The sequence below is a fragment of the Tenrec ecaudatus genome, chromosome 16, assembly GCF_050624435.1.
Source record: "Tenrec ecaudatus isolate mTenEca1 chromosome 16, mTenEca1.hap1, whole genome shotgun sequence".
In the NCBI taxonomy this organism is placed as follows: domain Eukaryota; kingdom Metazoa; phylum Chordata; class Mammalia; order Afrosoricida; family Tenrecidae; genus Tenrec; species Tenrec ecaudatus.
This window is the reverse complement of record NC_134545.1, coordinates 81,846,727-81,874,248: the sequence shown is the minus strand read 5'-3', so window position 1 is coordinate 81,874,248 and position 27,522 is coordinate 81,846,727. Positions and strand designations below refer to the sequence as shown.

The 27,522-nt window shown below is 43.9% G+C and overlaps 1 protein-coding gene and 1 non-coding gene across 2 annotated transcripts in view; one reads left to right on the top strand and one right to left on the bottom strand.

Annotated features, from left to right (window-relative positions):
• Nucleotides 1–3,977: 3,977 nt before the first annotated feature.
• Nucleotides 3,978–4,038, bottom strand: LOC142430036 (U7 small nuclear RNA). Its single transcript, XR_012780525.1, has one exon. It is a non-coding gene; the product is annotated as a U7 small nuclear RNA (small nuclear RNA).
• A 5,089-nt stretch (nucleotides 4,039–9,127) lies between these two features.
• The window catches only part of ARHGAP19 (Rho GTPase activating protein 19), a 60,286-nt gene continuing 41,891 nt past the window's right edge, over nucleotides 9,128–27,522 (top strand). The window contains exon 1 of the mRNA XM_075534249.1: nucleotides 9,128–9,209. Coding sequence (XP_075390364.1) covers nucleotides 9,154–9,209 — 56 coding nt within the window. The 5' untranslated portion in view covers nucleotides 9,128–9,153. The remainder of the gene's footprint in view (nucleotides 9,210–27,522) is intronic.

The following is a 27,522-nucleotide window of genomic DNA, read 5'->3' as shown; positions in this document are numbered from 1 at the left end:
TTGCTTGCTGAAAACGAGGGGAGGACTTAAAGCACTTGATGAAGAACGCGAATTGCAGCCTTCATTATGAATTATAACTCAGTGAACAGAAGATAAAAATCCTCTCAACTAGACCACTGGGCAGCATCATGATAAACAGCAAGATTGATGTCAAGGATTTCATCTTGCTTGAATCCACAATTAGTACTCATGGAAGCAGCAAATGGTGCATGCATGGCAATAGGGCAATTCGCTGCACGAGATACCTTTAAAGTGTTGAAAAGCAAGAAGGTTCCTTTAAGGACTAAGGTGTGCCTGACCCAAGCCGTGGCATTTTCAATCACCTCATATGCATGTGCAAGTTGGACATGGAATAAGGAAGACTGAAAAAGAATCCATGCATTTGAACCATGGTGTTTATGAAGAATGCTGAAAGGACAAAGGACTGCCAAAGAACACACAAATCTTTCCTGAAAGAAGTACAGCCAGAATGGTCCTTAGAGGCAAGGATGGCGAGACTCTGTCCCACGAACTTTGGACATGTTACCAGGAGAGATCAGTCCATGGAGAAGAACATTCTGCTTGGGAGAGTGAAGAGGTGGTGACAGGAAAAGCCCTTGATGAGATGCTGGATCGACACAGTGGCTGCAGCAGAGGCTCCAACGTAAGGACACTGGTGAGGATGCTGCAGGACTGGTTGGGTTTGGTTTTGTTGGACATAGGGCTGATGAGGCGGAACTGACTGGGTGGTACTTAACAATGCACCCCCAAGACTAGAACAGGGGCTGCGTAGTAGTAGGCTCTGAATTCCTATTTGTGGAATGAATGAGTTGCACAGAATAATATTTGGAAGAATGCATCTAACTGAAAAGAGCGGTTTCTTGGAGGAGAGACTAGAATGGAGGGGACCAGTAGATAAGGTGGGTTTTATCTGCTTTATTTGAACAATGAAAAACAAACAAGAGAGTGTGGTGAAAATATACCTAGTCATGCATCTTCCATCTATTTGAATCTTTAAAGCACCTATTTTGTGTATAAACAAACTAAAAAGAAAAAAAAGGAAGCATTGACAGGGATGAGAAAGTCATTCAAGTGACCATTTCAAAGTCATTTTCCCCCTTCTTTCAAACCATTTATTAGGACCCACCCCAGACATCATACCACTCCATCGTTCAATCATATCAAGCAGTGTCGAATAGCTACCACAATCTCAAGGTGCCTGTGATGATAAATACAAGTTAGCTGGGGGGAAAGAGTGGGTATTCCAGATGGGCATGTGATATTTGGGGCAATGATTCAACAGCAAGGCTGGCAGTTCAGAACCTGCCAGTGGCTCCAGGGGAGAAAGAGGAGACTCTGCTCCTCTGAAGATTGACAGTTTTGGAAACCCTTACATAGGGCTGTTATATAAGGGTTTGGTTTGGGTAAGAATTTTTAAAAAACATTTTATTAGGGGCTCATACAACTCCCATCACAATCCATACATATACATACATCAATTGTATAAAGCACATCTGTACATTCTCTGCCCTAATCACTCTCAAAGCATTTGCTCTCCACTTAAGCCCCTTGCATCAGGTCCTCTTTTTTTCCCTTCCCTCCCCCCCCATGAGCCGTTGATAATTTATAGATTATTATTTTGTCATATCTTTCCCTATCCGGAGTCTCCCTTCACCCCCTTCTCTGCTGTCCGTCTCCCAGGGAGGAGGTCACATGTAGATCCTTGTAATCGGTTCCCCCTTTCCAACCCACTCACCCTCCACTCTCCCAGTACTGCCCCTCACACCCCTGGTCCTGAAGGTATCATCCACCCTGGATTCCCTGTGCCTCCAGCTCCCATATGCACCAGTGTATAACCTCTGGTCTATCCAGTCTTGCAAGGTAGAATTCGGATCATGGTAGTTGGGGGGAGGAAGCATCCAGGATCTGGGGGAAAGCTGTGTTCTTCATCGGTACTACATCACACCCTGACTCATCTCCTCTGTGAGGGGATCTCCAGTGGCCGACAGATGGGCTTTGGGTCTCCACTCTGCACTTCCCCCTTAATTCTCTATGTTATTTTTTGGGGGGGGGTAAGAATTTTGACATGAGAATAAACCATGAAATGTTTAGCCACAAACCAACAAACCGTTCGTTAGGCACCTTCACACATCTCTACACAGTCTCAGAACGGATGCCCAGCTTAGAAATGCTTATTGTGCCCACGATGCTGTTCTAATCTGTGGTGGGCATCAACGTGTCTTACTTGAATTTGGGCAGAGGGAACCACAGGCACAAATGCTCAAAACAGAAAGCTCCCTTTGGGAACTACCGTTCCCTTGTGCTGTTAGAGGATGGGTGTGTAGGGGAAGAGGATGAGGGGTGGGGGCAGGGGGGGCTAGAAGCAGATCCAATTCTTTCTCTCCTGTTTCCTTCTTTTACGTCTTTCTTAGTTTCCCTGCCTCCCTTGAAGCTATTGTTAGGTTGCCTTCAAGTTGGTTTTAACGCCTCACAACCCAGCCTGTGAGAAGAGCTACTGCGTCAGTGTCATCTGACTGAGGGCTTCCTCTTTCTGAGTCACCTCTACTTTATGCAGCATGCTGTCTTTTTCCAGGCACTGGTCTCTGCCGACAGCATTTCCAGAGCTTGTGTGATGACGTCATGACATTGTCTTCAATTCTAAGGAGTATTCTGGCTGTGTTTGCTCCAGGACACATGTGCTCTTTCTGGCTGTCCATGTGGCTTTCAACATTCTTGGCCAACACCATCATTCACAGGCATCAATTCTGTGATCTTCCTTGCTCACTGTCTAGATTCCATGTCTATCTGAGACCACTGAAAATACCATGACTTGGGGCAGGTGGAGCTTAGTCCTAAAAGTGACATACATCTGTTCTGTTTTGATCTTTAGCTCCCTCTGATTCTACACTCAACCATCCATCCGTCACTTTGTCACCCCGGGTGGCTTTCATGTGGGTGGGATGCTGGAAGCTATGAGCAGCGTCTCCCAGTGGACAAGTTTCAGCAGAGCTGTAACACAGACAGGCTAGGAAGAAAAAGCCTGGCAGGGTACTTGGTAGAATGAGCCAATGAGAACCTTATGGATCACAGTAGAGTATTGTCTGATTGTGCTTGCTTTGGACCCGTCATCCGGAGGGATCAGCTGTGCCAGGAATATATCGGAGTTGTCAAAATAAAGGGCCCACGATGACTTGGTAGGTAGCCAAATAGGGAGTTGTGTCTCTCTGCCAAGGTGCCCCTACAGGAGGTTGCTGCAGAGAATCAGGCGAGCTCAGCCAGCCATAAAGGGTAGAGGGCACAGAGTGGCGAGGTCCCCAGGGAAAGCTGAAGGTGGACTTTGGGGCCAGGCGTGGTGCCCCAATAGACTGGACTGGAAAACACTCCTAAAGGCCAACAAGTCTTGAACTAACTACAAGCTTTTCTTTCTTATTGCGTTTTTTTTTTTTTTTTGGTCATTGGTTTGTTATTGCTGTTGTTTTGTTGTATATCGTTGATTGGTTTTGTTCTGTCTTGCTTTTGTGCATGTTATTATCTCCGCAAGTCTATCTAAATAAGATAGGCTGCATAAACAATCTTGAGGAGAAAACAACGGGACCAACAGTCTGGGAGGATATGGGAGAGGGGGAGGTGGGGGGAAAGGTAGTGGTGTTCACAAACCCAGGGACAAGGGAACAACAAGTGATCCAAATCAGTGGTGAGGAGGGTGTGGGAGGCCTGGTAGGGCATGATCAAGGGTAATGTAACCAGGAGGAATTGCTGAAACCCAGGTGGGGACTGAGCATGATAGTGGGACAGGAGAAAAGTCAAAGGAAATAGAGGAAAGAGCTGGGAGGCAAAGGGCATTTATAGTGGTCTAGATAAAGGCATGTACATATGCAAATATATTTATATATGAGGATGGGGAGGTAGATCTATGTGCATATATTTACAGGTTTAGTATTGAGGTAGCAGAAGTATATTGGGCCTCCACTCAAGTGCTCCCTAATTCACATTTTTTTATGGGTTTTCTGGGAAAACCAGAAAACCTGCTAGACAAATTCTAAAAGAGCTGTTACACTCCTAATTCACTTCTATTAAATTGGCATTCTGTGCTGCTCACCTTCCTGACACAACTGCTGAAGACAAAGAGGGTTAATAAGCAAATGTGGTGAAGAAAGCTGATGGTGCCCAGATATCAAAAGTTATAGCGCCTGGGATCTTAAAGGCTTGAAGGTAAACAAGTGGCCATCCAGCTCAGAAGCAACAAAGCCCACATGGAAGAAGCACACCAGCCTGTGCAATCACGAGGTGTGGAAGGGATCAGGTATCAGGCATCATCAGAACAAAAAATCTTGCCATAGTGAATGAGGAGGGGAGTGGAGAGTGGAGACCCAAAGCCCATTTGTAGGCCACTGGACATCCATCCCCTTACAGAAGAGTTTCGGGGGGAGGAGATGAACCAATCAGGGTGCGGTGTAGCAACGATGAAAAATACAACTTTCCTCTAGTTCCTAAATGCTTCCTTCCCTCACCCCACTATCATGATCCCAATTCTACCTTGCAAGTCTGGCTAGACCAGAGAATGTACACTGGTACAGATAGGAACTGGAAACACAGGGAGTCCAGGGCGGATGATCTCTTCAGGACCAGTGGTGTGAGTGGCGATACTGGGGACCAGTGGTGTGAGTGGTGATACTGGGGACCAGTGGTGTGAGTGGCGATACTGGGGACCAGGGGTGTGAGTGGCGATACTGGGAGGGTAGAGAGAGGCCGGGTTGAAAAGGGGGAACCGATTACAAGGATCTACATGTGACCTCCTCTGTGGGGAATGGACAACAGAAAAGTGGGTGAAGGGAGATGTCGGACAGGGCAAGATATGACAAAATAATAATAATAATTTATAAATTATCAAGGGTTCATGAGGAAGGGGGGAGCAAAGAGGGAGGGGGAAAATGAGGACCTGATGTCAGGGGCGTAAGTGTAGAGCAAATGTTTTGAGAATGATGAGGACAATGAATGTACAAATGTGCTTTACACAATTGATGTATGTATGGATTATGATATGAGTTGTATGAGCCCCTAATAAAATGATTAAAAAAAGATTAGGAAAAAACCACAATAACTACCACAAAAAAAAATCTAGAGGGCATGCACAAGTTCAGGCCCTTGAGGCAGGAAGCCAGTACACCTGGGAGGGCCATGATTCAGTACCATTGACCACGCCTCCCAGCAGAGAGCCCTGAAAAAGCCAGAATCCGAAGCCCACCTCTCTTCCACCAGCCTACTGCTATTGTGATTTTCTCTGGTCTCAGGCGTCCACGTGGGCGTGTGAAGTTCGCTGAGGGCGCCTGTGTAAAACCTGAAACAGCTTCTGTCCTCTATAAAACTCACTGGGATCACAAACCAGGCTTCAGTGTGAAAGCTTTCTTGTGTGAAGCTAAGGATGGAGGCATTTCTAATCTGAGAAACCTAACAAGTGAGATAGGTTTTTCACAATAACTTAAACTTGCTGAGTGCCAAGGGTGGTGTGACACCAGGCAGCATTCCATTCTGCTTTCCATGTGACACCTAACAGTTCTAAACTGGCTGCTAGTGTGTGTGAATTTTATCTCTCAGAGGTGACTGTAAATTCCTGGAGAGCTGAGACCACCGTTCTTTGTGACCTTTTGTCACTCCTGGGTCTTGGAAACAAGATGAGTTTCTGAACTTTTTTTGAGTTCCTGCCTTATCCTCAGCCTGAGAAACCTAGAAGGATGATTTCAGGAGGGACCTCGGGCTGAAGCCAGGTGTGCAGGCTTGTCAGCTGAGTGGGGAGTTTTTCAGCACTCAGCAATATTTGCTTTTACTCAGAAGTCATAGCGGCATACCTGATTTTAACCATGTTGTAATGGATGGTCCTTATCACTCAGCAATGCAGATAAGATGTGTTATCTGAGAAGAGAGATGAACAATTTTTGTAAAAATATGTCAATAGTGGTTTGCCTTTTTAACATCTCCACACCTACAATTCAGTGACATGAATTAGGTTGAGTTTAGCATTTTTAAAATCTTCTTCATATCAACCTTTATTTCACCTTACTAGGTGCCCCAAAGGAGCCCGATGGGGAAGGCTCACCACAAGGTCAGCCTTTAGAAAGCCCAGCTGCTCCTCGGGAGAAAGATGAGTTGAGAACCCCACCAGTGGCGGTTTTACCCTGTCCCATTGGGCGCCTGTGAATCGGAAGCAACACCATGGCAGTGTTGTTGTTGTTGTTTATGTGCTGAAAGGAGCCAAGGTGGTGCCGTGGTGAGATTATTCGGTGACAATAACATCATGCTTGAACTGTCATGTTCTCACCTCTGTTGCCTCAATGAATCCTCGGCAGAAGCCAGTGAGGCCAGGAGGGGGAGAGTCATTGTTATTTCTATCTCTGTGGGTACAGAGCTCAGTCAGCCACTCTAAACACGAGCTTTTGGTCCCAAGGTTGAGGACCCACTGACTAAGGTTGTAGGCTTTCTGTGAAGGAAGGGGGGGGGGGCGCGAGCATGTGGCTCCCTGTTTGTTATGCTGTGTGGCTGGGGACAAGATTCCTTACTGGAGGAAGGAGGCTTCAAACGGCATTGAGCAGTATGCGCTTCTTGGATCAGGAGCACTGGAATGCTGGCGGTGCAATGGTTAAGAACTTGGCCTTCTTCTAGTTGTTTCATGACGCCCGGCTAGTCCAGAGCATGTACATGGGTACAGCTAAGAGCTGGAATCACAGGGAATCCAGCACAGATAAACCCCTCAGGACCAATATTGACAGTAGCTCATACCAGGAGGGTAAGGGGAAGGTGGGGGGAGAAAGGGGGAACCAACTGATTACAGTGATCTACATATAACCCCCTCTGAGGGGGGTGGACAGCAGAAAAGTGGGTGAAGGGAGACATTGGTCAGTGTAAGACATGAAAAAATAATAATTTATAAATGTTCAAGGGTTTATGAGGGAGGTAAAGTGGGGAAGAGAAGGGAAAATATGAGAAGTTGATACCAAGGGCTCCAGTAGAAAGAAAATGTTTTGAAAGTAATGATGGCAACAAATGTGCTTGACACAATGGATGGATGGATGGATTGTGATAAGAGCTGTACGAGCCTCCAATAAAAGGTTAACTGAAAGATCTATGATTCAAACCCACTCAGTCACTGTCTTCAAGAAAAAAAGATCCGAGTTCGGCTTCCATCAAGGTTTCCAATCTCAGAAACCCTCTGGCAGTTCTGCTTTGTCCTATAGGGTCACTGGGAGCCAGGGTGACTCCTCCGCACACAACCACGTGCTGTATAGCCTCACACTCAGCCTGGGCTCTTCCAAGTATCTGCCAAACTAGAGAACGGAGCTTGCTTTTAGAGAGTGATTTAAAAAAATCATTTTATTGGGGGCTCATACAACTCTTACCACAATCCATACATACATCAATTGTGTCAAGCACATTTGTACATTTGTTGCCATCATCATTCTCAAAATATTTGCTTTCTACTTGAGCCCTTGGTATCAGCTCAGTTTTTCTCCTCCCTCCTCGTTCCCCCCTCCCTCATGAATCCTTGATAATTTATAAATCTTGTCATATCTTACACTGTCCGATGTCTCCCTTCACCCACTTTTCTGTTGTCCATCCCCCAGGGAGGACGTTATATGTAGATCATTGTAATCGGTTCCTCCTTTCCACCCCACCCTCCCTCTACCCTCCCAGTATGGCCACTCTCACCACTGGTACTAAAGGGATCATCCATCCTGGATTCCCTGTGTTTCCAGTTTCTATCTGTACCAGTGTACAACCTTTGGTCTAGCCATATTTGTAAGGTAGAATTGGGATCATGATAGTGTGGGGTAGGAAGCATTAGCGAACTAGAGGAAAGTTGAATGTTTCATCATTGCTACACTCCACCCCGAATGGGTCGTCTCCTCCCTGGGGCCCTTATGTAAGGGGATGTCCAGTTGAGTACAGATGGATGTTGGGTCCCTAATCTGCACTCCCCCTCATCCACAATGACATAATTTTTTGTTCTGATGATGCCTGATACTTGATCCCTTTGGCACCTTGTGATCACACAGGCTGGTGTGCTTCATCCATGTGGCCTTTGTTGCTTCTGAGCTAGATGGCCCCTTGTTTACCTTCAAGCCTTTAAGACCCTAGATGCTGTATCTTTTGATAGCCGGGTTCCATCAACTTCCTTTGCCACATTTGCTTTTTTGCCCACTTTGTCTTCAGCGATCATGTGGGGAAGATGATTATCATGGAATGCCAGTTTAATAGAACAAAGTGTTCTTGCATTGAGGGAGTACTTGAGTGGAGGCTCCATGTCTATCTGCTACCGTAATACTAAACCTATAAATATATGCACATAGATATTTTTCCATATCCTCATATATAAATATGTTCCTCAATTTGTTGAGGGCTACTTCTATGGGCACTGATTGTGGATCCAAGTAAATGAACTCTTTGACAACTTCAACCTTTCTCTTTTTATTGTGATGTTGCTAACTGGCCCAGTTGTGAGGATTTCTGTTTTCTTTATGTCGAGGTGTAATCCATGGTGACGGTTGTCATCTGCAGTTACTTAGCTTCCCCAGTAAGTGCTTCAAATCCCCTTCATTTTCAGCAAAGGAGGTTATGTTGGCTGCATGTCACAGCTTGTTAACGAGTCTTTCTCCGATCCCGGTGTCCAGTTTTTTTTTTTTTTGCTTTATGTTTTTTAAAACATTTTATTAGGTGCTCATACAACTCTTATTACAATCCATATATATACATACATCAATTGTATAAAGCACATCCGTACATTCTTTGCCCTAATCATTTTCAAAGCATTTGCTCTCCACTTAAGCCCTTTGCTTCAGGTCCTCTTTTTTCCCCACCCTCCCCCCTCCCCCCTCCAGTTCTTCATTTTAGTCTAGCTTCTCAGATTATTTGCTCAGCATACAGTTTGAAGCAGCATCAAAATGAGAAACTACATTTCCCAGCAGACACTGGGCGGGGCCCACCTTTCGTTTCTGCTAGGGTTAGGGAGGACCAACGGTGGGTAGTTATTTGAATAGACCAATAGAATCAAGGAAAACTTCAGGTTGAGGCGGGGCGGCCACGTCACCCAATAGTTGGGAAGAGAGGAAACATCTTAGCCAATCCAGAGGCTCGGGGGCGGGACTTGAGGGCGACGGTGGCAAAAGAGATTCGCTGACTAAGATGGCGGACGAGGCGCTGAGTGAAGGGGAGGTCCCAGCCTGCGAGCCAAGCCGGAGGTGAGCCCGCGTTGCTAGTCCAGCTGCTAGGAAACGAGCCCGGGGGCCGTGCTGCCCTGCCCTTGGGTCGTGGTGACTCAGCGGGGCCGGCTTAGTGGCTCCGTCCTCCGCGGCTCCTGCCCCGGCGCCCCGCGGGGGCCCGGCCCCGCCCCCCCCCCCCCCCGCTCCCGGCCCTCAGGGAGCGAGCGGGAGGGGCGCCCGCGGCGCTGGCTGCCAACCTTTCCGACGGCGGTGGCCCCGCCGCCCGCCTTTGCTCTGAGACGCATCTCGATGGCGTCGTAGCCGACGGCAAGAGCCGTTGTGCGAACTCCCGCAGCGCCGCGGGAACGCGGTGGTCCTGACCTTGAGTGTGCCTGGAGGTGGTCACGTGGTTCTCAGCACGGCTCTCAAGTGTCAAGGAGAAAGCGTAGTGGCCCTGTGACCGTTGTTGGGCTGTTAAACGTCTGCCAGCTTGAGTCTTGGAACCCACAGGGCAGCGCTACCCAATCCTCTAGGGTCCTCCCTATGAGTCAGGATCGCCTCACTGGCAGTGAGGTCAAGGTCAGCTTCTGTTTCTTCTTCTGCGCAGTGGGCAGAATGATGACTACCTCCCAAAAGCCAGGATTAGATGAAATGATGCTCTGAGATTCATACTCACTGTCAGCAAATTGATGCCCACTCATAGCGACCCAGTAGGACTGGGTAGAGCTGCCCCGTGAGTGAGTTTCCGAGATTGGAACTGGAGTAAAAAGCCCCGTCTGTCTCCCTTGAGATGGCTAGGGGCGTCGAACTGCTCACCTTGAAGATCGCACCTCAAATGCCAACCTAAAGGTGAACTCATCAGACTACTTCCTGGGAGAAAACGGTCTGCTCTGTAAAGATTTAGAGCCTTAGAAACTTTAAGGGGAGGAACGTTTTCTCCTCTACGTTTTAGGGCTGCTCGGAGTTGGAACTGACTTGCTGACAATGCATTTTGTGTCTTGTAGCTATGTAGGAGTTTTTTGGTATTTAAAAAAAACCATTTTATTGAGGGCTTTTACAGTTCTTGTACCAATCCATACATAAGTTGTATCAACATTTGTACCTAAGTTGCCATCATTTTCTAGACATTTCTTTTTTTAAGTCATTTTATTGGGGTTTGTACAACTTTTTAAAAATCGTTTTATTGGGCTCATACAACTCTTTTTTTTTTCTGAACAGAAAAAGTGAGTTTATTGAAGGGGGATATTCGGGCTCATACAACTCTTATCACAATCCACACATATATCAATTGTGGAAAGCACATTTGTATATTCATTGCCCTCATCATTCTCAAAACATTTGCTCTCCACCTAAGCCCCTGGCATCAGGTCCTCATTTTTCCCCTCCCTTCCTGCTCTCCCCACTCATACAACTTTTATCACAATTCATACATCCATCCATCCATTGTGTCAAGCACATTTGTACATTTGGTGACTATACACATGTAGCTCACTAGATAGACTACACTAACCGAAATTCTATATTGGTGGAAGTAGATGAGGGAGAAACAATATTGTCAGAACAAAGCCAGAGACCACTGTGGAACAGATGATCGATTATGCATAGACAAGTTCAAGTAGAAGCTGAAGAAAAAAAAGTCTACTAGAGCCAAAATGCAGCTTTGAGTATATCTTTTCTGAATTAGAGGCCATCTCAAATGTAGATTTGACACATTAAATACTAATGAAGAATTCTGGGATGACATCAAGGGCCTCATGTATGAGGAAAGTAAAAAAAGGTCATAAAAAATCCAAAAGAACGAAAAGACCAAAAATGAATGTCAGAAGACTTGGAATGTGGGGTAGCTAAAATGAAAGGAGGAAATGAAGCAAAAGAACTGAACAGAACATTTAAAAGAGTAGCCCAAGAAGACAAAGCAAAGTATTATGAAATGTGCAAAAACCTGGATTTTGAAAACCAAAACAGAAGAACAGACTTGGCATTTCTCAAGCTGAAGAGTTGAAGGAAAAATTCAGACCTTGAGTTGTGATATTGCAGGATTCTATGGGCAAAAGGTTGAATGATGCAGGAAGCATCAAAAGATTGCAGGAATACACAGAATCACTGCACCAAAACAATTAATTGATATATAACTATTTTAGGAGTTAGCTTATAATCCAAAGCTGATAGCATTGAAAGAAGGAATTCAAACTGTGATGAAGGCATTTGTGTTAGTCTGGGTAGACTAGAGAAAGACATTCATATGTAGTTGTCTGGTTGTATACTGTTGCTTTGTTTTCCTCTGTCTTGTTTTCGTGCATGTTAGTGTCTCCACAGGTCTGTCTAAATAGGACAGGCTGGATGAACTATCTGGAGGAAAAACAACTGGACCTATGGTTCCGGGGGGACTTGGGGTGGGGGTGGGGTAGGGGGGTAAGGAAGTGGTGTTAAGAAACACAGGGACAAGGGAAAAACATGGGACCCAAAATGGTAGTGAGCGGGGAGTGGCAGGCCTGGTGGGGAATGATCAAGGGTAAGGTTGCGTAGAGAAGAGGTATAGCTGTAGCCCAGGTGGGGACGGAGCATGGTAGTGGGGCAGGAGGAAAGTCAAGGGAAATGGAGGAAGGAGCTGGGAGTCAAGGAGCATTTATGGAGGTCTAGACAAAGACATGTACATGCAAATATATATTTGAGGATGGGGAAATAGATCTATGTATCTATATTTATAGGTTTAGTATTAAGGTGACGGAAGGACCTTGGGCCTCTACTCAAGCACTCCCTCAATGCATGAATACTTTCTTTTATTAAATTTGCACTCTGTGATGCTCACTCTCCCGACACAACTGCTGAAGCCAAAGTGGGTGAACAAGTAAATGTGGTGAAGAAAGCTGATGGTGCCCGGCTATCAAAAGAGATAGTGACTGGGGTCTTAAAGGCTTGAAGATAAACAAGCGGCCATCTAGCTCAGAAGCAACAAAGTCAACATGAAAGAACACACCAACCTGTGTGATCGAGTGGTCCCGAAGGGATCAGTTATCAGGCATCAAAGAACAAAAAATCATACCATTGACTGCACACCTCCATGATACGATCGCCAAAGACAAATGGGTGCATAAGCAAATGTGGCGAAGAAAGCTGATGAAGAACACAGCTTTCCCCCAGATCCTGGATGCTTCCTCCCCCCAGCTACCATGATCCGAATTCTACCTTGCAGGACTGGATAGGGCAGAGGTTGTACACTGGTGCATATGGGAACTGGAGGCACAGGGAATCCAGGGTGGATGATACCTTCAGGACCAGGGGTGTGAGGGGCGATGCTGGGAGAGTGTAGGGTGAGTGGGTTGGAAAGGGGGAACTGATTACAAGGACCCACATGTGACCTCCTCCCTGGGAGATGGACGGCAGAGAAGGGGGTGAAGGGAGACTCCGGATAGGGCAAGATATGACAAAATAACAATCTATAAATTATCAAGGGCTCATGAGGGAGGGAGGAGCGGGGAGTGAGGGCAAAAAAAAAGAGGACCTGGTGCAGAGGGCTTAAGTGGAAAGCAAATGCTTTGAGAGTGATTAGGGCAAAAGTACGGATGTGCTTTATACAATTGATGTATGTATATGTGTGGATTGTGATAAGAGTTGTATGAGCCCCTAATAAAATGTAAAAAAAGAAAGAAAAAGAAAGAGCTTTATATACAGGATCAATTGAATATTAGAAAACATCCCAGCCCAGTTCAGATCAAGTCCATAAGTCTGATATTAGCCCATATGTCTGATACCAATCTGTAAGTTTCTCTCCAGATTCTTGCAACATATGCAATGACACTGGATGCAGGAAAATCACAGGCCAGTGGGTAGAAAGTCTTGTGGATCCAGTGGTGGTAGAAGTATCTCAGTGCTGGTGTGGTTCTCCATGTGGCTCCTCCAGCTCCAGGGCTCTGGCTCTTATCAACGTAGCTCCATGTGGCTTGTCAACAGGCAAGTGTGTGTGTCCCACCTCCAGTAAGCTATTTATCTCCTTATCACCTCCAAATGAGGTCATCAAGCTGTTAGCTGATTTACAGGCTAAACTCCAGCCCTTCCCTCTTAATAGTCTCAAGTTGACACCAGTTTATGTTACTGCTACAGCATTGGTGAAAAATACGGCTCTAGGGACTGAGAGATGCCAATTGAAACATTTCAGCAAATGGGTGCAGCTCTAAAGGGGCTCACTTATCTATCGCCAGAATTTGGAAGACAGCTACCAGGCCCACCAATTGGATGAGATCTGTACGTGTTCCAATCAGAAGAAAGGTGACCTAACAGAATGGAAATATCCTCGGACACAACATCATTAATATCACACACAAGTAATGTTCTGAAGATAATTAAAAATGGACGCTGCAGTACATTAACAGGGAAATGCCAGAAATTCTCTTTTTTTATGTCAGGGGCTTCCGTGGAGAGCAAAGACATGCCAGAAATGCAAACCTGACTGAGAATGAGAATGGCTGATGTTAGATGGATCCAGGCTCAAAACAGAATACCAGAAAGATGTTTACCTGTGTTTTATTGCCTATGCAAAAACATTTGACTATGTGGATTATAATAAATAATGGATAACATTAAGAAGAATGAGAATTCTGGAACACCTACTTAACTGTGCTCGTGCAGACCCTGTACATAGGCAAGAGGCAGTTGTTCTTCAGTCACAGCAAGGGATACTGTTGTGTGGTTTAAAATCAAGAACTGCTTGTGTCAGGGTTGTGTTCTTTCACTGTGCGTAATCGGTCTGCATGTTGAGCTACAATCTGAGAAGCTGGTTTATAGGAAGAAAACGTAGTTCAGGATTGGAGGCAGGCTCATTTAACAACCTGTGGTATGCAGATATGGAGCCCTGGTGGTGTAATGGTTACGAGTTGGGCAGCAATCCTCATGGTCGGTAGTTCAAAACCACCAGCAGCTCCATGGGAGAAAGACTGAGCTTTCTTCTCTCATAAAGTTACAGTCTAGAAACCACAGGGGCTTGTGGAGTCAGCGTTGACTCAATGGCATTGAGTAAGTCAGTGGTTTTCTACCTTCCTCATGCCTCCACCCTTTGATACAGTTCCTCATGTGGTGGTGACCCTCCAACCATAAAATCATTTTTTCCTTTTATTTATTTATTTCAAACCTTAATTAAAAAAAACATTTTATTAGGAACTCATACAACTCTTAGCACAATCCATACATACATCAATTGTGTAAAGCACATCTGTACATTTATTGCCCTCATCATTTTCAAAGCATTTGCTCTCCACGTAAGCCCTTTGCATCAAGTTCTCTTTTTCCCCTCCCTCCCCGCTCCCCCTCCCTCATGAGCCCTTGATAATTTATAAATTATTTTGTCATATCTTGCCCTGTCCGGCGTCTCCCTTCACCCCCTTTTCTTTTCTCCATCCCCCAGGGAGGAGGTCACATGTAGATCCCATAAAATCATTTTTGTTGCTACTTCATAACTCATTTTGCTACTGTTAGGAATCGGGCGACCCCTGTGAAAGGGTTGTTCCACCCCCAGGTTGAGAACCGCTGCAGTAAGTGGTATGCAGGTAACACAACCTTGCTTCCTGAAAAGAAGAGGACTTGAAACACGAATGAAGATAAAAGAATACATATAAAGAAACCCTCATATAAAGAAACCCTCATATAAAGAAACCCTCATATAAAGAAACCCTCCTCTGTACAGCCGGGCTAGGAAGGAGCTGCATGATAAATGGAGAAAGATGGACATTGTCAAGGATTTCATTTTTCTTGGCTGCACATTCACCGCCTGTGGAAACAGCAATCAAGAAGTCAAGACAACGTATCGCGCTCTGCACCAGAGACCTCTTCAGAGTGTTCCCAAAGCACAGGCGCCACTTAGAACACGGAGCGTGCCTCACCCAGCCTTAGTTGTTTTAATAGCGTCGTATGCTCAGGGACATAAGCTGCCCGAAGAATGAACACGTCTGTCTTGGGAAAAGAACAGTCAGGATGCTCCTTTGACGCAGGATGACATGCTGGTCGGAGCAGCCCGCCCTGGAGAAGGACGTCGTCATGCGTGCTAGAGGGTCAGCACAAAGAGGAGGTGCCTCAAAGATAGGGATCGACACTGTGGCAGCAGCATTGACTGAAGGAGGCTGGCACAGGATTGGGCAGTAGATGGTTTTGTTGTGTGGGGTTGCTGTGAGTCAACCAACCTGATGGCATCTAGCAACAGAAGTTAGTTTCTATCTGGCCTTTATCTTCAGCCCAAGATTTCCACCTTGGCACCCTCCTCCTCGGTCCAGTTTCCTACTCTTGTTTAGAGTAGCGGCTTAAAAAACCAGTGTAAGAAACGGATATGCATGCGCTGTATTTGTCTAGCTGAAATAAAACTTTTATGAAGTATTTGCCGTATTTCATGCAGTGGACCCGTGTAGTAGATAGTTTTCTTGTCTCTTCTGTTACATTTTTATTTTGTTTTATTTGTTTAAACCTGGGAGGGAGGGAGAGGGAAAAAAAGGAAAATGAACTGATCCCAGGAACCCAAGTGGAAGGCAAATTTTGAGAATGATGAGGGCAACGAATGTATAAGGGTGCTTTACTCAATTGATGTATGTATGGATTGTGATAAGAGTTGTATGAGCCCCAATAAAATGATTTATTAAAAATACTTAGTAAATTAACTTAATGACTTAATACATGGATCATGACTTATAATTTGAAAACGCTGCCTTGAAGATCAGTCCTGGAGTAAAGAATTCTGCTAGATGTTCCAAAGAAAATCCCAAAAGCCAAACTCCTTGCCATCTAGTCAATTTTTACATCAAGTGAGACTCTATAGAATGGAATAGAAACCGCCCGTGTTACAGTTTCTAAGCTGTAACTCTTTTCCAGAGTAGAAAGCAAAGTCTTTCTCTCATGGAGCATCTGGTGGGTTTGAACTACGAACCTTATATTTCACAGCCCAGTATGTAATCCCTATGCCACCAGGGCTCATAGATGCTCCATAGAAGTGGAGAATAAATAACCCCCATTGCTACCTTGTAGCCATCCCTCTTCTCAAGACACCTGCCAGTTCCAAACCTGGAGTCTTTCGGATGCTCTGCTAGGACACCGTGCATGGTGTTTTATCTTCTCTCAGCTACTTCCTGGAGGATCTTTTGTGTGCTCTGCTTACCTGTGAATCCCTCTGCTTTTGATTTCACAGACGGTTCTCAAAGCCATCGTCCATTGATGGAATCCTTTCTCATTTTTAAGGCTGACAAAAACGTGTTGTTTTTAAATGCAGCCTAACTGTTAGTAGGATCATTTGATGGAGAGACCAACCTGCACCCCCAAACCAAGTCACTGCCATCGAGGCAGTTCTGACTCACAGTGACCCCAAAGGTTGACAGAGAAGAACTGGCCCTGTGGGTTTTTAAGACTGTCAATCTTTTCAGGAGCAGAAAGCCTCATTTCTCCCTGGGAATGGCTTGTATGTCCAAACTGCTGACCTTGCAGGTAGCAGCTGAGTGCATAACGCAGGGCCCCCAGAAGAGGCCAAAGCATGCGCTTCGTTAGTTCTTTTGCACTGATGGTGGTGATCTGTCAGTCAAATTTTTTTCTTTCTCCTGTAAACTTAGTTTTGTTTGAGTGAAGGCAATCTTTCCAGAAATTTGATACATGTTAATTAATGTACTAGTGTCGTTTCTAAGAGGATTTTAATATTTTGATATTATCAGGTTGGGATCTTAAAGTTCTTTGAAAGTTCCTTGAAACCGGAGATAGAATTTGGTCAGAGAAATAGGTTAAAAATAGTTGTTGGGGCGTTGGCATGTTCAAGTGGAAGAGAGTTCAGGATTTGAGTCTTGGCTCTGCTACTTTTAGAGAGGAGACATTTGAGCCTGCTTTCCTTTTTGAATTCCTTTCCTCATTTGTAGTAATAATATTCTTAATAGCACATTGTAAGTATTAAAGGACATACTGTTTGCAAGTTTCCTTTAGCAGTTTTCTGTGCGTAGTAAGTCTCTAATAAATAAATGTTTTCCATCCTTTTGCATTTGGGGAAGTACAGGAGGTTTTTAGATTATAATGTGACAAACTTTCAACATTGAGAAGGTAGGAAGTAGTACTATTGAAATAGTTGTATTTAAACCATAAAAGAAACCAAAAGTACTAAGAAATAGATTTTTTTAATTTATAAGAAATACTGGTAATTGAGATGAAATTTTATCTGGGAAAAGAAGTAGATGAATATATATATATGAGGGGGCTTCAAAATATTTCATGGCGGAATTCCACCTTTGAATTTAATTTTTCCATGACTGTTTTTGAAGCCTCATAATGAGCAATCAGTAATACCCCCCCATCACATCTTAAAAGTGAGCAACAATTCACTAGAGTCCAGTCAGAATGACATTTGTGTAGTTATCTACATTTATGTGTATACAGTGATTACTTTTCCCAAATTAAATACAAGTAATTTGATCAACAAAGGGAACCTTACCAGGCAATTCAGTGCAAGTGACTCAGTAGGAAAAAAAACCAAATCAGGAGGATCTTTCTAGAAAGATGGCTAGGATTTATTAAAGTCAAGCAGGATTCATTTGCTTTTTAGCATCTACAGCTACTTTGTTGTGGGTGTCACACGCGTCCTCAGAGAAGACGTTTGCACTGGTAGGGACTGCATCTGTGGGTTATTTATATCTGCGAGTAACTAGATCGTAGCAAACAACTCTAGATTTTGATGCGGTGGTGATGGGTGCAATTAAATTTGGTTTTATTTTCCCCAATTTTTTTTCTCCAAAAATATTTTAAAAAAATAACTGCAAGGCTAAGGAGGCTGTTACAGGGAGGATGTACAAGGAGGGAGAGACAAGTGGAAGGCAGGGACAACAGCTGTCTGCTGAATTACAGAGATATTTAACAAGATTAGCTTGATTGGAATATACTTTCATTTGCTGCCATGATAGCATATGCCATGTTGTTTGGCGTCTGTATGTCAGGTGTCTGTTGTGATTACTGTGAGAAATTGAGACCTCATGTTTTGTGGGGCAAAAATAATATGCATGTAAATTGTTCTTCATCTGTGTTTTATCTGTTTTAAATAGGTATGCCTTTTCAGGCTCCTTCATGAATGCTCATGCACAGATCACTTGAAAAACAACAGTCATCTCTGTGTGAGATTAGGAGTCCTGGTGGCACGGTGGGTTAAGGATCGAGCTGCTGACTGCAAGGCCGAGGTTTAAATCACCAGCTGCTCCGAGGGAAAAAGATGAGGCATCCGCTTTCCTAACTATTTATGTCCTTGAGTCCCCTTCACAGCGGCTCTGCTCTGTGCTGCAGAGTTGATAGGAGTTGAAATGGACTTGGAGCTGTGCCTTTTTTTGCCTAATGGTTACATGTTGGGCCGCTCACCCCAAGGTCAGCAGTTCAAAACCAACAGCCACTCTGAGGAAGAAAGATAAGGTTTTCTGCTTCCATAAAGACGTACAGACTCAGAAACCCACAGGGGCAATTCTTCCCTGTGCCATTGGGTCACTGAGTCAGAGCTGACTGATGGTAGTGAGTTTTTGTTTTTTAAGATCGGATACTGTGGTGTTTGGATTAGGAGGGTTTAGAAAAGAGTCAGTGTTGTCTAGGGAGAAAGTTATTTGTTTCATTTGTTATACCTAGAAGTGGAACTTTGCTGATTGTAGAGATGGAAGAGTTTAGGCTTTTAAAAATTTTATTAAAAGATCATTTTATTGGGGCTCTTACAGCTCTTCTAACAATCCATACATCGATTGTATCAAGCATATTTGTACATATGTTGCCATCATTATTTTCTAAACACTAACTTTCTATTGAGCCCTTGGTATCAGCTCCTCTTTTTCCCTCCCCTCCTGTCCCCCGAGATTTTAAAATCTCATCTTTGAGGTACAGTGTGTTATTAGGTAGGCACCATTTTTTGTCTTTTTAAACCTTTATTCTCTCTTTTTAATACTTGACAATAGATGCATCATATTTGATAAAGCATATAATGAACCTTGCTCTCACTTAGGAACTAGGTATATTACAGTAACATTTGTGTGCTTTCCTGTTGTCTCATTCCTCACAGGATGTTAGCAGTTTCTTGCAAATGTTATCACATCACATGGTTTTATGCTAGAAATACATTTTAGGTAGTCATCTGATAATGTATGCCTAAGCAGGGCATTGTTTCATGTAACTTATTTTTGAGATTGCATTGTAGATTTATGAGACTTGCTTTCTTCAATCAATATTGTGTTTCTTAGATTTACCCACGATATACTTAGTAGTTCATTAATTTTCACTGGTGAAGACTATTTAAAAGAATGATTAAAAAATAAAATTGTGATATAACTTACATATTAACCATACATACAAATTTTAAGCCAGGTGAATTTTTGTGAATGCTTCTATATAACCACACACAGATCTAGATAAAACCATCCTAATGTTTCTGCTGACTCCCTCATGAGCCTCTCCCAACTTCTCCCCAGTTTAGAGGTTTCTGTATTTTAATATTTGTTTCTGTAGATCAACTTCTCTTCTGTTTTGAGCATTATTTACACAGAATCATTCAGTGTGTACTCATTGTTACCTTTTTGATATTTATATTATAATTTATATCAGCAACTCACTATTTTTTATTGCTCTGTAGAATTCCATTACATTTCACAGTTTATCAATGCATTAGCAAGCCCTGGTGGTGCAGTGGTTAACCTGACCTTAACCCAAGGTCAGTCCTTTGAACCTTGCAAGCAACTTCATAGGAGAAGGAGATGGTAGTCTGCTTCAGGAATGATATTCCCCTTGGAAACTGGGCAGTTCTACTCTGCTCTGTAGGGTGGCTGCGGGTAAAATGCACTCGGTGACTTTTCTTTTTTTCAAATGTGCCTGTTTTAATGGAAGTTGTGCACAAGATATTTTACTCTTGCGTCTTCTCAAGTGAGTCTTTCTTATATTTTCCCTTTTCCTTTCCTACTTGGCGAGATTTGGCTTTCCGTTCCAGGATCTTTTTGCGGTCTTTGTTAGTTTTGTCCTCATAATAACTACCTTGCGGGGGTGAATGCCCACCTGGACAGTTAGCTTTATCTCACTGTACGAGCTTAATGTAGATGATGTATTTCTTCCTGTAAACCTGGACCACTTTGCTAATCTGCTGACCTTTGTAGTGTCCTCGCGCAACCTGAACTTCATCATCCTTGTGGATAGGCAGACATTGTATTTCTGTCTCAGCTCCTTGGAATGAGGGTGAGACATATTCTTCTTGCGAACGTGGGAAGGTGCATTGAAATGCCTTTTATTTTAAAACCATTTTATTGGGGGCTTGTACAATTCTTTTTACAATCCATACATACATCCATTGTGTCAAGAACATATGTACATTTGTTGACATCATCATTCTCAAAACATTTGCCTTCTACTTGAGCCTTTGATATTTGCTGCTCATTTCCCCCTCCCTCCTCACTCCCCCCACCTCATTTACCCTTCATATATTACACTGTCTGACGTCTCCCCCTGCCTCCCCCCACCCCCCCCCCCCGCCTTCTTCTCTGCTGTCCATCCCCCAGGGAGGAGGCTATACGTAAATTCTTGTAATCAGTTCCCCCTTTCTTCCCCACATTCTCTCCACCCTCTAGGCATCGCCACTCGCACCACTGGCCCTGGAGGAGTCATCTGTCCTGGATCCCCTGTGTTTCCAGTTGCTGTCTGTACCTATGTACATCCTCTGGTCTAGCCAGATTTGTAAGGTAGAATTGGGATCATGATAGTAGGGGGAAGGAAGCATTTAGGAACTAGAGGAAAGTTATATGTTTCATCGTTGCTACCCTGCACCCTGACTGGCTCCCCTTTTTGGTTTTTGCTCCAGTCCAAAGTCACAAAGGGATTGACCTTCATTTTGTCCACTGCCCCTTCAGCGATGGCCCCAAAAGGGAAAAGCCGATGACTTTTAAAAAAGTATTAATACATCCCACTGCTGCAAACAGATGGGTTGTTTTAAGGACTGGTCTTTTAACAAGCAGGTCTTTACAGGAGTTGGGGCATTGGAGATCACCTTTTAAAGCAGCGGTTCTCAATCTTCCTAATGCGGTGACACTTTAATATAGTTCCTCATGTGGTGGTGACTCCAACCATAAAATTATTTTCGTTGCTATTTCATAACTGTAAATTTGTTAGTTATGTTTTCTGATGGTCTTAGGCGACCCCTGTGAAAGGATTGTTCGGCCCCCAAAGGGGTCAAGCTCCACAAGTTGAGAACCGCTATTTTAGAGTGCCGCTGCTTGGAGTGGAGAAGGGGTAGCGATTGTTTTACTTGGGATTACCTGAGTACCAGCTATACAGGGAGTCCCCGACTTCCCGTGATTTGAGTTATTTACTGCTGACCATGTATCTGGAACATTGCCTCGTCCAGGGAGGAAGTTACAGTAAAATGTGTACAGAAGAGATGAAAAAAATTGCTGGATTATATGAATGTGCTCTAAGTATTTGATCAGGCTCATATGGGATAGAGTGGTAGAAAAGTTATCCATATGTTAAGAACACTGAATTTAGATTTTGCTACTGCTAATATGAAATAACTCACATTATGATGAAGAAGGGGAGTTGACAGGTCAGGATATTTTTCAAGAAATGTTGAAGAAGGAATAAATAAATGAAGAAGAGCAAGGAAAGAAGTAAAAAAAATAGTAAAGGATTAGTTGGAGTTTGCTTAAACTAAACCGGGGGTTTCAGATGCTTGAAAACCTGGACCCACACTCCAGTGCTCATAGGTAAACTTAGGAACAAGATGTTACCATGAAATTCATAGCGAAGGAAAAAGAAAGAGACCAAGACCACACAGACAGCTAAAAATGACACCCCCTTTCCCAGCAAAAATCCTGATGACCGAGAAGAACCTTCCACAGGGAGCGCCTACCGCACCTGACAAGATGCCATGTCTCTCAGCTCTCATTTTTAGTGGAATAAATTTTTGTGATTGGTGTATTTTTATGTATGTATTAAAATAGATCTTTAAGATTACATGAAATGTTTCCACTCCCCAAAACAAGATTAAAATTGATAAAGATACTGACAATAAAACAATAGTGAAAATAAAAATAATAATTGAAGTATTCAACTTACCTCAGAACTGACTTAGAGACCGAGTAGTTGGAAAAGATTGACCTGTGCTTGTAAAAGTGTATTTAAAAACCCAATCCTAGTCTCTTTAAAAAAAAATCATTTTATTGGGTGCTTGTACAACCCTTATCACATCCATTGTGTCAAGCACATTTGTACATTTGTTGCCCTCATCATTCTCAAAATATTTACTTTCTGCTTGAGCCCCGTGGTATCAGCTCCTCATTTCTCCCCCTCCCTCCCTGCTCCCTCTCCCTCACGAACCCTTGATAATTTAAAATTTATTATTGTTTTATCATATCTTTTTTTATTTTTTTTTTATTTTAACAATTTATTGGGGCTCATACAATTCTTTTCACAGTTCATACATATACATACATCAATTGTATAAAGCACATCTGTACAGTCTTTGCCCTAATCATTTTTTTCTCTTTTCTTCTTTTACATTTTATTAGGGACTCATACAACTCTTACCACAATCCATACATATACATACATCAATTGTATAAAGCACATCCATACATTCCCTGCCCCAATCATTCTCAAGGCATTTGCTCTCCACTTAAGCCCCTTGCATCAAGTCCTCTTTTTTTTTCCCCCCTCCCTCCCCATTCCCCCCTCCCTCATATGCCCTTGGTAATTTATACATCGTTGTTTTGTCATATCTTGCCCTATCCGGAGTCTCCCTTCCCCCCTTCTCTGCTGTCCCTCTCCCAGGGAAGAGGTCACATGTGGATCCTTGGAATCAGTTCCCCCTTTCCAACCCACTCACCCTCCACTCTCCCAGCATCGTCCCTCACACCCTTGGTCCTGAAGGTATCATCCACCCTGGATTCCCTGTACCTCCAACCCTCATATGCACCAGTGTACAGCCTCTGTCCTATCCAGCCCTGCAAGGTAGAATTCGGATCATGGTAGTTGGGGGGAGGAAGCATCCAGGATCTGTGGGAAAGCTGTGTTCTTCATCGATACTACCTCACACCCTAATTAACCCATCTCCTCTCCTAAACCCCTCTATGAGGGGATCTCCATTGGCCGACACTTGGGCCTTGGGTCTCCACTCTGCACTTCCCCCTTCATATAATATGATATATATATACATATATATACATATACACATATATACACATACATACACACACTTATATCTTTTTTTTTTTTTTTGCATGATGCCTTATACCTGGTCCCTTGGGCACCTCGTGATCGCACTGGCCGGTGTGCTTCTTCCATGTGGGCTTATTTGCTTCTGAGCTAGATGGCCGCTTGTTCACCTTCAAGCCTTTAAGACCCCAGACACTATCTCTTTTGATAGCCGGGCGCCATCAGCTTTCTTCACCACATTTGCTTATGCACCCATTTGTCTTCAGCGATCCTATCATGGAGGTGTGCAGTCAATGATATGATTTTTTGTTCTTTGATGCCTGGTAACTGATCCCTTTGGGACCACTCGATCAGTTTTATCATATCTTACACTGTCCAATGTCTCCCTTCACTTTTCTGTTGTCTGTCCCCCAGGGAGGAGGTAATATGTAGATCCTTTTAATCTGTTCCCCCTTTCTACCCCTCCTTCCCTCCACCCTCCCAGGACCGCCACTCTCACCACTGGTCCTGGATTCCCTGTGTTTCCAGTTCCTATCTGTACCAGTGTACATCCTCGGATGGGGGGTGCGGACAGGGAGGAAGCAATTAAGAACTAGAGGAAAGTTGTATGTTTCATTGTTGCTACACTGCACTCCGCCAGTTTCTATTTGACCAGGAAGCCTGGTCTTTTTAATTAAATAATTTTTTTCCCTCAGTTCTCTCCCAGCTATCCAGCTTTTCCTCTTTTGATCTCTTCCAGAGTGGTCAGCAATGGCAGCCTGGCACCATCTAGTTCTGGCTCAGGTTCCTGAAGGCCAGGTTCACAAGAACCATTAGTCCTTTGGATTAATTGCTTCCATTGTTGGATTTTCTTGGCTCTCCTTTGCTCCTGTGGTAGGGAGACCATCGATTGGACTGTAGATGGGTGCTCACAAACTTTTAAGATTCTAGCTGTTAATCAAAATAGGATGTAGAACAATCTGCTGCTTCTCATTGTTCATAATATCTTTAAAAGCTTCCTTTTTAATGGCCTCTATTACTCAGACAAGGAGATACGGTGACATAGTGGATTATACATTGGACTGCTAAACTTCAAGGTCAGAAGTTCAAATCCACTAGCTGCCTCTTAGGAGAACGATGAGGCAGTCTGTTCCCATAAAGATTTACAGTCTTGAAAACCCTAGGAAACAGTTCTACTCTGTCCTGTGAGGTCACTGTGAGTTGGATTGACTTTATGGCAGTGGGTTTGGATTTTGGTTTTGTTACCTATTCTGCATTATGTGGTTATTTTACCTAATTGAGTCCACCTTACTTGTCTGGTGGTTTTTCTTTCTCCAAGGGTGTTTGGTATACTCTTTCCCGTAGTGAGTTTATGCTTATAGATTAACTATTAACTTTGTGTTTGTTCAAATCAATTTATGTTCTGCTTTGTAAAGTATGCTGCGGCATAAGATTGTTAGTTTATCTAGTATGACCTAAAATGTTTCTAGATTTTTTCTTCTTTCATCTGTTAATGAAGAGGTTTGATTAGAATCAAATGTCCCCTCCGATACGGGACTGAGTAGACTGCTCCACAGTTTTTGTTTTTCTAGAAAGCACTCTGCACTCCAGGTCTTATCTCTTGGGGGAGCCACTGATGGGTCTGAGCTGCCAACTTTCGGTAGCAGCCGAGTGCTTAACCATTGCACACCCAGGACTCCCGATGAAGGTGCTATTAGATTTTATATATACGTGAATGCTGGTGGTACAGTAAGTTAAGTGTTGGGATGCTAACCGTAAGGTGGGCAGTTCAAACCTATCAGTAGCGGCTCCTCCAGAAAAAGATGAGGCTGGCTGTTGCTATAGAAATTTACAGTCAAAAAATTTTTTTTTCACAGTCTAGGAAACCTAAGAGCCTTTGCCCTAGAGGAATCAGAATCAACTTGATGGCAGTGGCGTTTCTATGCAAGGAGGTACCCCAAACACACTGGAATTGTGCTGGGTGGAGAGGAGCCTTCCTAGTACACATTTTTCCTGCTAGGCGAGCACTGAGCAACTCACCTGAGTTAGTGCACCCAGTGGTGTTGCCTGGGATGGTTCTCTCTGGTTACAGTGACTTTGTGATGGCTGATTTAAGAGAACAGCATGTGGCTGTGAAATTTTGTTTCCAGCTCGGGGCAAAAAATGCAGCAGAAACTATGGTGATGCTGAACATAACTTACACGGAGAGCACTATGGGAGAAGCTCAAGTGTATGAGTGGCTTTCCCATATCAAAAAAGGTGAAATGTCAATTGATGACAAACCTCGTTCTGGACGTCCATCAACACCCAGAGCGGATAAAATGTCGACTTGTACGTTCCCTAATAGATGAAAATGTCAACTTGTAGTGCATTTGGGAATTAATTCCACCAAGTCAGGTTGTGATCAAGCTTTCTATTTAGAGGTTCTGAACAGACTGCTTAACAGCGTGCTACAAAGAACGTCTGATTTGTGGCAAAGGGGGCACTGGTTTTGCCACCACGACATTGCACCAGTTTATTTACAAAAATGGCATGCCTCTCTTGCCCCAGGCACCATACTCACCTGACCTTGCTCCATGTGACTACTTTTTGTTTCTGTGAATGAAGAGGGACATGAAAGGCTGGTGATTTGAAGACATAGAAGAGGTGAATAAAAAACGAGGAAGGTGCTCTCAGTCATCCAAACAGATGAGTTTGAAAAATGTTTGCAAAAGTGGAATTGCAGATTTGACAAATGTATTAAGTGTAATGGAGTACTTTGAAGGTGATAAGGTTGTTTTGTAAAAAAAAGAAAATTAAATACATAGCTTGGAGGGGATTGTTTTTTTTTGGGGGGGGGGTATCCGTGTATGTGTCAGCACTTATCTGCACTTCCTGCTTAAAGATATTCTCTGATCACCTTGAATAAATCCTCTCAGCTGTGGTTTTATAATCGTTTTTAGATGAGTTGTTTCTAGTTGCCAGAGCCTATCTGTTTTTGTTATTTTTTACCTGGTCTACCAGCCAGTCAGAGTTCAGCCATAGACAGACATCGTTATGTGAACAGAGCACCTCAGATAGAGTTGCTGGCTTACCAGGGGAATGGAGTGACAGAAGAATTGCCTCGTAAGCCGTGATCTGTAGAGACTCATGGGCAGGGCTCCTCACGCTTTTTAATCAGGGGCCAGTTCACTGTCCCTCAGACCCGTTGCAGGGCTGGAATATAGTTTAAAAAACTATGAACAAATTCCTGTGCATACTGCACATATCTTATTTTGAAGTAAAAAACAAACGGGGCAAAAACACCTGGTGGGCTGGATAAATGTCCTCGGTGGGCCGCATGTGAACCCCTGCTCTAGAGATAGCAAATATACTGTATATACTTGAGTATAAGCTGACGCAAATATCAGCCGAGGCACCTAATTTACCACAAAACTGTTGGCCACTGGAGATCCCCTCACAGAGGCGTTTAGGGGAGGAGATGAGTCAGTCAGGGTGTGACGTAGTACCGAGGAAGAATACAGCTTTCCCCCAGATCCTGGATGCTTCCTCCCCCCAACTACCATGATCCGAATTCTACCTTGCAGGACTGGATAGGGCAGAGGTTGTACACTGGTGCAGATAGGAGCTGGAGGGTGGACGATACCTTCAGGACCAGGGGTGTGAGGGGCGAAACTGGGAGAGTAGAGGGTGAGTGGGTTGGAAAGGGGAAACTGATTACAAGGATCTACATGTGACCTCCTCCCTGGGAGACGGACAGCAGAGAAGGGAGACTCCGGATGGGGCAAAATATGACAAAATAACAATCTATACATTATCAAGGGTTCATGAGGGAGGGGGGACAGGGAGGGAGGGGGAAATGAGGAGCTGATGCCAGGGGTTTAAGTGGAGAGCAAATGTTTTGAGAATGATGAGGGTAATGAATGTACAAATGTGCTTTACACAATTTATGTACGTATGGATTGTGATAAGAGCTGTATGAGCCCCCAATAAAATGATTTTTAAAAATAAAAAAAAGTGCTGAAAAACTCGGCTTATACACAAGTATATATGGTAAGTCTCAGCCACAAAGCTTAGGGCCCAGATAAGAAAGAGTAAGGAAGAGAGGCCCTTGGGCAGAGATCCTGCCCTTGCTGGAGAGGGCTTGGCCACCACTCACGGTGGCAGAGAAGTTGCTGTGCTGGTGGAACATGTGGGAAATTCAACGTAGGAAACTTGCCAGAAGTTCACG